Here is a 12201-nt window from a genome sequence, read left to right on the forward strand (position 1 = left end):
CATTATTTTGACACCCCGGTGTTTCATTGCGAAACGGAATGCTGCACAATAATCGTTTTCTCTCGATTATCTTGTTTTCATAATCGTTGGAAGCCAAAATTGTATTTGAAAATAAAATTTGATTAATCGCCCAGCACTCCAGTATAGCATCTATACAAATTCATAAACAAGAGAAAAAACAGGACATCAAAAACATTGTGAAACTTCAAACAATAGAAGGAAGGGAAAACATCTGCATAATAAAACAGGATTTAAAGTGGAAATCTCTTATGTTTGTCAAAGACTGGTGTTTCGGGTAGAGTTCATTAAATACATTTTTTACAAAGACAAACTCAAGGTAAATGAAGATCACTCAAAAACCCCACTACCTTCTGGATGGCAATCAAATGAGGACATCATCTAACCTTTTACTCTACAAAAACTTACTCTGCACTGATTCATAGTATCATTCTTAGTCCTGCTGTTAATTTTAAACAACTCAAAACCACAGCAGGTGCAGGGACTGACCTCAGAAAAGCCATGTTTCTCTTTTTTGCCAATTTTACAGGGCTAGTTGCATAACCATCTGGTTTCATAAACAGTATCATCACCTGGTTTTCCTCTATGAGCACTCACAAGCATCTGTTTCCTCAATGGACAACCCAGAACACAACATGCGTTCTTTGTTACTAGGGAAATCTCTGAAGCAATGTCTCAGGGGGAACAGCTAAGACAAACTCATTAAGTAGAGCAAAGAGTTCACTGAGATAAACGTTTAGAAAACAGCCTCTTTTTCAGCTTCTTCTGTCCAAGAATGACACATCAGTAACATGGCTGGCAACTGACCAAAGTTGAATGACAGAAAATAAGGTCTGGATGTCCATTATTTGGTAGAATCAGTAAGAGTACCTGCTTCAGTTTTACTGCTAAGTCCAGCAGCTTGTTTTATAGCAGCTGCTGTGAGGGCTAACCCTCGACTTTTCCTCAAGCCGTGTTGAAGAACTGTTTCAAACTGGGCACACAGGCATATGATCCTATGGGAACACAGAAAATAAGCAAAAAAGACAAATCGTTGATCAACAATCTCAGCAAAATGCATTCATATTTAGAGTGTTTGCCTTAAGCTGTATTAGGGTTGTTGACAATAAGGTTGTCAGAGATGATAAAAATGAGAAATCTTTTAAAAATTTAGTTTAAAACACATATAAAGTGTATCAAGAAAAACTTTTACATTTAAAAACATTTTCTACAAAAATGACTTAAAGGGGTCATGACATGCCTTTTTTAATTATTTTAAAATGTTTCTTAAGGTTCACTTCTAATATTTCTTAAGATTTTTCAACAAAAAATATTTGTAAAACATGATAATTTTCCACCCTCATTCTGACCATAGGTCGCTAAGATGTTACGACAATAAATCACTGTTTGCGGATACCGTACAAATTCATTTTTAAAAAATATTAATAAAAAAAGATTATTCAAAACTACTTATGCCAGCATTTCTTTTTTCAAGAATTTCAGCTATTCCTTTACTCATTTTTACTGCCTCCGGATGGTTACACCACTTAAACATTTCTGACTGTAATCCCCAGAAATAATGTCAAAATGACTTTAAACTCAGAATCTGAAAAAACATTTCATAATATTTCAATTTAACCTAATAGAACCAGATAAACAAATGGCGTCAAGTAATTGACGATGATTAATGATTTTTAATAAGGCCCAACAATTTTCAGAAAATGCTTTACCTTCAATTTCATAATGGATAAAATTCGACCAAACTATTTTCATATTTATAAAACAAAAAGGTAATATTTCGGTATGAGTAATTAGGTATATTCTTCTCACCTGCTATCAGAATCTGAGGCAATCTCCTTCCTGCCGCCAAAGCGAATTTGGCACTAAAGGGATAAACAATCACTTAAGAGATTAACTTTTAGCATCCAGTTGTTACCTACCATCATTATCAAACTAAATAAAACAGATGGTGAAAGCAAGGAAGATACACAATTTTCTACACTCAAAATAAAATGGCACATGGCTCAGCAGGGCATTATGTTGTACTGAAAAGCATAGTGACACATACTTTATTTTAAAGTAAAAAAACCATCATTATGATTTTATACAGGGTTTATACAGAGTTTTTCAAATGAAATTTAAGACTTTTTAAGACCTGAACAAATTAATAAAATTAATACCGTATCCCCATACCAAAACAAACCAACACAATCTCAAAATAAATCATGTATCACTGACTCTTACTTAAACAGGCAGGGGCACATACTCAGCATGGCCTTAACATTGCTTATCAGTGAAACAGGGTAGGATATATGCAAATTTAAAATACTCAAGGCATATTTTCCACGTATATCACATTAAAATGGGTTTATGTACCATTATATAAATAAATACCATATTCGATAGGTCGAACGATATTGGATTTTGCTGATCCGATAATATGGGGCGAGGTTTGATTTATAGCGCTGAATTTTTTACTTTAAAGGCACTTAAACTTTGAAATACACCGGGGACTCTTATTTTGAAACATTTGCGCTTCACTGCTTCCAGCTGCTCATTCAAACAAATATGGGATATAAAATGTGCACTCCAACAATAATCTACAACATATTACAATATAAACAATTAAAAATAAACATTGTCATATTTCATCAACACTATATCATCAACAGTTGATCTTTAGTGATAGTTTGTCATAAATTTCCAATATGTCCTAATGATTGCGAACTGCACTGCAACAGCTGGAAACACTCACAATCCCCTGTGTGCTTGAAGAAAAGGACGCAGTGCATGCATTTATATAATTAAATCGTATTCTTTTGAAGTTTGATAATCACATTAGGTCTTTCCACCCCAAAATGTAAGACCTCTTTAAATGATAATTAAGAATTTTGTTGTATTGTTTAAGATATTTAAGACTTTTTAGGACCTTAAATTTTGGAAAACTGAATTTAAGACATTTTAAAGATCCACGGGAACCCTGTTTTATTTCCTTTTAGTGGCAGCCATATATATTGGTTGATTAATTGGAGGACATTTGGATATATATTGCCACTTGGCCGATTAACAGAAGTATTACCTTCCCCTTGTGTCAATTTCAAAATCTACCTACAGCCTTGTCAATTGATAAAATAGAAGTTTTTTTTTTTTAAGCAAATATGGTGAAAAGTATGTTCATTTCATTTCTGTAATTGTGTACATTACCATTGCTGTCGGTAGATCATATTGAATATATATAGGCATTATATCGCTATCGGCCACCCTGATCTCTAGATATCAGTTTCAGCATCGGCCACTGAAAAATCCCCATCACTCGTTCACTACTTCTTTACTTGTTGCTCAAAGCCAGCATCCTCTAAGAGTGCTTTGTGTTAACAATGGAAACAAATTAATTATGTTATATCAATCAAACAACACAGTCACCTTACCTGTTTAACCGCATCAAGAAGTCTCTCTAACAGATTTTGTCTTTTGAGGTCATTTTGCTGCGTGCCTGTAAGGTACAATGTCCTGATATATATTACTGGATAATTTACCTGTACACACTTAAAATAAACACATAAATAAATCTTTAAATAAATCTAATTGCATGAAATGAATGCCAATGATTAACATTGTAGTAAAACATTGACTGCACAAGAATAGCACATAAAGACAGATTACTCTAAGTGATGTATGCCAGACTACAGTAAACAAACTATATACACTTTTTACTTATAAAGTCCACTTAAATGTCATATATATATATATATATATATATATATATATATATATATATATACACACACTGGTGGCCAAAAGTTTGGAATAATGAACAGATTTTGCTCTTATGGAAAGAAATTGGTACTTTTATTCACCAAAGTGGAATTCAACTGATCACAATGTATAGTCAGGACATTAATAACATGAAAAATTACTATTAAAATTTGAAAAAAATGTTCAGAACTTCTTAAACTACTTCAAAGAGTTCTCATCAAAAAATCCTCTACGTGCAGCAATGACAGCTTTGCAGATCCTTGGCATTCTAGCTGTTAGTTTGTTCAGATACTCAGGTGACATTTCACCCCACGCTTCCTGTAGCACTTGCCATAGATGTGTCTGTCTTGTCGGGCAATTCTCACACACCTTACAGTCTAGCTGATCCCACAAAAGCTCAATGGGGTTAAGATCCATAACACTCTTTTACAGTTATCTGTTGTCCAATGTCTGTGTTTCTTTGCCCACTCTAAACTTTTCTTTTTGTTTTTCTGTTTCAAAAGTGGCTTTTTCTTTGCAATTCTTCCCATAAGGCCTGCACCCCTGAGTCTCCTCTTTACTGTTGTACATGAAACTGGTGTTGAGCGGGTAGAATTCAATGAAGCTGTCAGCTGAGGACATGTGAGGCGTCTTTTTCTCAAACTAGAGACTCTGATGTACTTATCCTCTTGTTTAGTTGTACATCTGGCCTTCCACGTCTCTTTCTGTCCTTGTTAGAGTCAGTTGTCCTTTGTCTTTGAAGACTGTAGTGTACACCTTTGTGTGAAATCTTCTGTTTTTGGCAATTTCAAGCATTGTATAGCCTTCATTCCTCAAAATAATGATTGACTGACGAGTTTCTAGAGAAAGTTGTTTCTTTTTTGCCATTTTTGACCTAATATTGACCTTAAGATATGCCAGTCTATTGCACATGGTGGCAACTCAAAAACAAACACAAAGACAATGTTAAGCTTCATTTAATGAAACAAATAGCTTCATTTAATGAACCAAATAGCTTTCAACTGTGTTTGTTATAATGGCAAGTGATTTTCAAGTACCAAATGAGCAGTTTAGCATGATTACTCAAGGATAAAGTGTTAGAGTGATGGCTGCTGGAAATGGGGCCTGTCTAGATTTGATCAACAATGACTTTTTTCAAATAGTGATGGTGCTGTTTTTAACATCAGTAATGTCCTGACTATACTTTGTGATCAGTTTAATGCCACTTTGGTGAATTGAAGTACCAATTTCCTTCTGAAACATCAAAATCTGTACATTATTCCAAACTTATGGCCGCCAGTCTCTCTCTCTTCCCATTTTAAATGCACACTATCATTTAGTTGTTTAACGAAGTGTGAAATATTTTAAGGGTCTGAATATTCACATTGCAGTGACACTGACTGAATGTTTTGAAACTATTGGCTTCCATACAATGAACGTTTTCAAACAACAGAGTCAAGCGTGAGACATAAATCAAATGAATAATATACCAGCACGAAACCATCATGTCAGATCTGCAACTCACCGTTCATTCTGAAAATCCAGACAAAAAGGGGAAGGGCAAATTAGCATTCGGCATGAATTCCAGTTGTGTCTGTCCCCAGAAAAGTTTCAAGTAAGTTCCAGGAGATGTTTAACAAGATTGTTTACATTTTGAGTTGCTCTCCATAGTTTTCATTTGCTAAGACAGACCAGTCAGACGTCACAGTACAACCGAGGCCTAGCACTTTTATAAAGAAAATTAACGCATTACAAATGTGAAGTCGCTTTATAATAAGGTAATCATAATTTGGCAATCGTGAGGGCTTACTGTCCAGCATGAGTGAACTGTTTCTGACGACTTCTACTACAGTGTATTAATGTGCTAACGACAGCTCGCTAATGCCACTGCAAAGCGCTCGGTCACATGACATTCACGGGTGTCACGTGACAGTAACCGTGTCACATGGGGACAATACAAACAATTCACAATTCACATTGAGTTATTATATTAAAATACAAGTGTTCTCAAATAGTGAGTGAACGTTGGAGACCAAATGTAGGCTACGTCAGTGGATGGCTCAATCATGTTGAATTAAATTAGAAAGTCCAGTCTATATAAAACATTTATTGCATACGTTTTTACACAAGGTTTTAAACGTATAGATATACAATACGTGTAACATGTTTTAATTATAAACTTCTGTCAACATTTGTATCATGCATTTCTCTTGAATTTGCGTAGATACAAAAGTGAAGTTTGTTGGCAATGGTTTCAAACACTTCAAATATCACTCATATAATATCACATACATCTAAATATCATGCAGATGTTCACAGTTCATATTCAAACACTCTCTTCTTGTGTTCAAGTTCAATAAGACAACAAAAATGTGTCCATTATAATACTGAATCCAGAAATCCATTTCAAATTTTTTACTGATTTCTTAGAAATGATGCTCACCATTACCATTCAACAGATTATAAAATGTGCAGTCTGTGTCGAGTAATACTGTTACACACTGCTTAAAACACAGTGCCACTTCTCCATAGTCCCCTAGGGGCCTATATGTGATTTCTTCCCATAACAGGTGTGCAGTGGAAAGCTTGCACTGTCTTTGTGGTAACCAGCAATGTGGTGCCTTCCTCAGTGGAAGGGAGAGGCAGGCTGGAGTTGTAGTGATGTTGATTGAATCCATCTTGTGTCTCAGGTGGTCTTGGGTCACTCATGGCTTCATCTGCATCTTCAGTTTGCTCTGAGACATCCAAGCCTCTCTCACAATCAGATGTCTTATGTTCTTGACCTATTAGTGTGTGATATTTCATTGACCTCATGAGGATTTGGTTGCCACACAATTAATTTTAAAATAATATTTCAGGTTCAATACAAGTTATGCTCAATCGACAGCATTTGTGGTATTATATTGATTGCCACAAAAATTAATTTTGACTCCTCCCTCCTTTTCTTTAAGAAAAAAAAAATCTCGTTTGCAGTGAGCCACTTACAACGGAAGTGAATGGGGCCAATCCGTAGTGTGATTAAATCACTTGCTAACCTTTTCTGTGTAAAGTTATAGCCAATTTTACAACTTCTTTGCCATGATGATGTAATGTCAACAAACCCTAAAACCACTGTACAATTTTACAGCTCAAATAATACATGAGTTTTAACAGAAGAATTAATGTAAGAGCTTTTATAAAATTATAAGCTTCACATTTCTGTATCTAAACCCTCCAAAAATGGTCCCCATTCACTTCCATTGTAAGTGCCTCACTGTAACCCAGATTTTGTTTTTAAAGTGTCGAAAATCATTTTTGTGGTACTCAATGCTGTTGGTTGAGCTTAACTTGTAATTTTTTTTAATTATTTTTTAGGTTAATAGTTATACAGTAGGGCGCTAATATCTGAGTCCTCTAAAGAAAAGGTTTCTATTTTGAAACTCTTTTAAAAATCATTTAAAATATTCTCATTACAAGTAATTTTATCAGCATAACAATTTGAATAAAAGATGAAAACATTTGTGTGAATTTCAGAGTTTCTAATATTGTCAACCTTTTACTTCGATTGTTTCCTGATAAAATAATTTGTAATGATTCTTTGTACTAAATTATAAGAGTGCAAAATAGAAGCATTTTTACTAGATGATTCAGAAACATTTGTACCCCATTGTATAAATAATTTCCAAATTATTTACAAATGCATCTTTATGTTAAATGTTTTAAAAATTTTACAATGTCATAAATACATTAAACCAAGTAAACTAAGTGCAAATGCATTCCCTATTTTAATTTGTAACACTTTACAATAAGGCTCCATATGTAAACATAAGTTAACAACATTATTTAACATGAACTAACAATAATCAATACTTTTATAGCATTTATTCATCTTGGTTAATGTCAATTTCAACATATAGTAATACATATTTTAAATCAAAAGTTGTATATGTTTACATTAGTTAATGCACTATGAACTAACAATGAACAATTGTATTTTATTAACTAACATTTACTAAGATGAATAAATGCTGTAAAAAATTAGATAGTTCATCGTATGTTCATGATACTTAATGCATTAACTAATGGTAACAAACGGAACCTTACTGTAAAGTGTTACCACTAATTCTTAAATACTAAAAATGAATTCCTTCAGTAATATACCTTTGTTCATGATGATGGGCTTACAGGTTTTTCTGCGTATAACTTGTAGCATTATGGTTAGCGCTGTGAAAGCTCCCAGGATCACAAAAAACACTATCAAAATGAAACTTATATTTTGGTTCTTTTCAGCTTCATTTACTGGTACTGAAAATGACACAATAAGGGACTGGATAAGACATTGTAATCATAAGAAAGACACATACATTGTGGACTTCATGATAACTTACATTTAGCTATCTGTAAAATGTGTAAATGCAATGTCCTTTTTCAACTGTTATAGTCAAGGGAACAACATAGTTTTTAATCAGAAAATAAAAAGCAGTACTTACTTGAGGTACAATATGCTGAGCAAATATTTGGTGGGGAGTTGCACCTAATGGAACAAGGTTGGCACTCCTCAAGAAGTCCATCGTAATAATAATTTTTTGCACATTTTCCCTCAACATGGAAAACAATGTGAAGCAGCAGCCATATGTACAGAAGCATGTTGGGGGTTCACTGAACTTACATATATGGCAACATTTTATAAGCCCAGTATGTAAATATGTTTTAAAAAGGGGATGTCCCTGAGCTATCAACACTTTTCTTTTTCACACTGGGATAAGTTTAAATTTTAGTCACATGTGCTAATGACCAAAAATTGGACTTCCCTGATGAACCAAATTTCCATCTTCTTTTCACAGCTTGCTTCATGCATGTATATTGAGGATTTTCTCAAATTACTATTTATGCATGAATAGTGACCATTCATTTTACATTTCAAATAAAACAAAAACAGACTAAAAAATCTCATTTTTAATCTAAAATTGTTTTAATAGTGACAATCTGTTTGTTTACATAAACAAATAATGTTTCCTTGATGTATAACATAGAAGAGTAAACATCTTATAAGTTGTAGTGCATCAACAAATAAGTAAAAACATCACAAATACACAACCAGCAAATTAAGTAAAAACATTTACGTTAATTTGATTAAAATATCAATTTTAATATTTGTATTATGAAATAATTACAAAATACTAAGAATATTCGTATAAAATGATTACATTATAAAAATGTTATTTTGAAACATGGATATGGTTATACATAAATGTAGTTGAAGAACACTTACGTTTATACAGGCACGTTCTTGAGGCAAAAATAGGGTCTCTCACAGTGCACTGTGGGAATAATAGTGGTGCCTATTACAACAGGGCAAATCAGAGCCCGACACTCAGTGTCCAGCTAAGTTTGGTGACAAGTCTTATTTGATTCTCTGTCCTGGCCAATTGGATTCCTTGTTATGACTTAAGATTCTATAAATGATAAACAAGGCTACATGTTGCATGATCATAAAAAAGAAAAAGTATAATTCTCAGATTACAATGACAAAATGGAAAAGAACTTATTTCAGCTGTATTGTCACACTCTCTAATTCTATCATTTTTAATCCGTTTTAAAGAACGTTTTATGTTACCTGTATGTTATTTGAGCAGAGGTTTTCTGTTCATGAAGTTAGTGCAGGTGGTTGTGCATTCTGCTAAAGACTCATGGCAATAGCAACAGGTTGGTCTGCCCTGGCAGTGCAGTTTCCCTGAGAGTCATCAGCCTGAGTACTGATTCTTCCATTTCTCCTGAATGAATTTCTCAGTCCATTGGAGAGACGGCTGGAGATTTTCCCCTAACACCAGAAATTCCCTTTGTGCATTTATACTGAGCAATGTCATCGTCCAGCTCCTCTGGAGCCACTTCAATGTTACCAGTGTACCAAAATACCCACCAGATCACACAGCTCCAGCATAAATAAAAAAATCATGGGAAACTTTTTTCCAAAACACCCCAGTCAGGAGGATTAAAAGTCCAAAGATGCCATGAAAAACAGCAAACCAACTGGATGTTTTTTCTCCATAGCGACAAGCTTAATTTTTTTTTTTTCCGTCCCCCCCCCCACCCCCAGCCTATTTAAACAAATACACGGACATCATCAGAAGACTACAGTGGTAAAAGTGCACTGAGTTACAAACAAGAGTGGCTGCTGTTGTAGAATTATGACATAAATCTGTAAAGATGTTCAAAGTACAGAGCAGTGAATAAGCCCTGTGAGATTCTGCTTTTATATTGACTGATACCATATCAGAAAGCTCTGACAGCAGATAAGCATAACAATGTGAGCAATATGCAAGTAAAAATTACAAATATCTATACTTAGAGATAGTTGACACAAAATGAAAATTTGCACACCATCATGTCGCTCCAAATTTGTATCGCTTTCCTTCTTCTGTGGAACACAAAAGGAAATGTTAGGCAGTATATTAATCTCAGTCACCATTCACATTCATTGCATCTATTTTCCATTCAATGAAAGTGATTGGTGACTGAGGCTGTCATCAACATCTTTTTTAGGGAAGTCAAACAGGTTTGGAACAACATGAGTGTTGAGTAACAACAGTTTCATTTTTTATTTAAAGGGATAGTTCACCCAAAAATGAAATTTCTCCAATCATTTACTCAGCCTCATGTCATCCCAAATGTGTGCGACTTTCCATAAAATGCATGCAAGTGGTGATCAGGCCTTTGAAGCTCCAAAAAAACGATACTACTCCAGTGATTTAATCATTGTCTTCAGAAGCGATCCAGTTGGTTTTGGGTGAGAACAGACCAAAATAGAACTCCTTTTTCACTGTACATCTTGTTATTTCAGTCAAGGCACAATCATGATTTCAAGATCAATTACACTTCCTAAAGTTTGATGCATGTACAGAGTGCTAGATTGCGCTATAGGAAGTGCAATCGAGCTTGAAATCATGATTGCCAAGGAGACTGCTGTGAAGATGTGCAGTGAAAAAGGAGTTGCATTTTGGTCTGTTCTCACCCAAACCCAACTGTATCACTTCAGAAGACATTGTTTCTCAAACCTGTCCCAGAGGCCCCTCAACACTACACATTTTGGATGTCTCCTCAAACACACTTGATTCAACTCATCAGCTCTTTCGTGGAGACTCCAAGACCTGAATTGGGTGTGTCAAAAAAGAGCAACATGCAAAATGTACAGTGCTGGGGGGCCTCCAGGACCGGTTTGAGAACCACTGGATTAAACCACTGGAGTCATATGGATCAGTGGTTCTCAACTCTGTTCCTGGAGCCCCTTCAACACTACACATTTTGGTTATCTCCCTAATCAAACACACCTGATTCAACTCATCAGCTCTTTAGTGGAGACTCCAAGACCTGAACTGGGTGTGTCAGAAAAGGTTGTTCTACAAAATGTGTAGTGTTGAGAACCACTAGGGATTATGTTTATGCTGACTTTATCTGCTTTTTGGAGCTTCAAATGCCTGGTCACCATTTACTTGCATTGTATGTACCTACAGAAATTAGATATTCTTCTAAAAATCTTCATTTGTGTTCAGCATCTTCATACACATTTGGGATGGCATGAGGGTGAGTAAATGAGAATTTTCATTTTTGGGTGAACTATCCCTTTATCTATCCCTTTGAACACTGTACAATAAATGTGAAATTTGCAGATTTTATGTCATCAATGTTTACAAACTTCACATGAAAACCAGTTAAGATTCCACTGGTTATCAATCTATTCATCCCATTCTAGTTCTTAAAGGAAACCTCCGTTTTTTACACTTCAGTCTTTCTTTTATGATCGAAATCCAGACCACACTAAGCACAACAAACATTAGACCAACTGACAAACTCAATGGACCGATTTCTTGTCCAGCATTGGTCATAGATATGTTTTCCCTAGTCAATAACTCACTAGAACTAAGGAGGATTACCACAAAACCAGCACCTAATGCAATTCCACCAACGATTAAGATGAATATGGATCTGTAGTAGTAAGTCCAACAAGTAGGATCTTTGGGTACAGGGTCCTGAACAGGAGTTAAAGCAGTCTGCACAGTCTTGTCTTCACTGAAGTCACCTTGAGCCATGGAGAGCATCCTAATTGCCGAGAAGTAGGCCTACACCAACAATCTAAACCCATGAAGTGGGTAAACCGCATATAAATGAAACAGCATGCAGTTATACTTTGTCCTTGAGACTTATTGGTTGCATCAAAAGCAAATGGAGATACATAAATTACATTTTAAAAGACTTTTACTTGCCTTTTCCGTTCAGTTTCTAAGGATAATCCATTCCTTGTGCTGTGATCAGCCTAAGAAGTACCTCCAAGAAGCATACTCATTTACAGTAAGTGAGAAAATAAAGCCTAATAAAGTCTAAAAAGACAATGCTTACAGATACACTTTTGATAATAGATGGCCTTTCAAAATTTCCAACTTTTTCAAAATCCAGAGAGGGTTGCTTGCCAAAACATGCAATTTCTCTCTAGTA

The 12201-nt window shown here is 34.8% G+C and overlaps 2 protein-coding genes across 8 annotated transcripts in view; both read right to left on the reverse strand.

Annotated features, from left to right (window-relative positions):
* LOC127423453 (sorting nexin-29-like) overlaps positions 1 to 5660 on the reverse strand; it is a 180336-nt gene extending 174676 nt beyond the window's left edge. For 5 of the 6 annotated variants that reach the window (XR_007894320.1, XM_051667762.1, XM_051667759.1 and 2 more), the window contains exons 1-4: positions 5258 to 5660; positions 3426 to 3490; positions 1828 to 1880; positions 889 to 1013 (exon numbers count right to left, since the gene is read on the reverse strand). Coding sequence is in view for 5 of the 6 variants with exons in the window: in XM_051667762.1 (XP_051523722.1) it covers positions 889 to 1013; positions 1828 to 1880; positions 3426 to 3490; positions 5258 to 5264 (250 nt within the window). In the remaining variant the exon portion in view is untranslated. The remainder of the gene's footprint in view (positions 1 to 888; positions 1014 to 1827; positions 1881 to 3425; positions 3491 to 5257) is intronic. The other variant, XM_051667761.1, reaches the window with a different exon arrangement.
* A 164-nt stretch (positions 5661 to 5824) lies between these two features.
* On the reverse strand, positions 5825 to 8389 carry LOC127423462 (tumor necrosis factor receptor superfamily member 17). 2 transcript variants are annotated; one of them, XM_051667779.1, is made up of 3 exons: positions 8202 to 8389; positions 7873 to 7965; positions 5825 to 6515 (listed from the first exon to the last, which is right to left on the reverse strand). In XM_051667779.1, the coding sequence occupies exons 1-3, from the start codon at positions 8356 to 8358 to the stop codon at positions 6277 to 6279; spliced, it is 489 nt and encodes a 162-aa protein (XP_051523739.1). In that variant the 5' UTR covers positions 8359 to 8389; the 3' UTR covers positions 5825 to 6276. The 2 variants fall into 2 exon arrangements, with proteins under 2 accessions (XP_051523739.1, XP_051523738.1); XM_051667778.1 differs by having other exon boundaries at positions 7873 to 8016.
* Positions 8390 to 12201: the final 3812 nt, after the last annotated feature.

Source organism: Myxocyprinus asiaticus, chromosome 32, assembly GCF_019703515.2.
Source record: "Myxocyprinus asiaticus isolate MX2 ecotype Aquarium Trade chromosome 32, UBuf_Myxa_2, whole genome shotgun sequence".
NCBI classification, from domain to species: Eukaryota; Metazoa; Chordata; class Actinopteri; order Cypriniformes; family Catostomidae; genus Myxocyprinus; species Myxocyprinus asiaticus.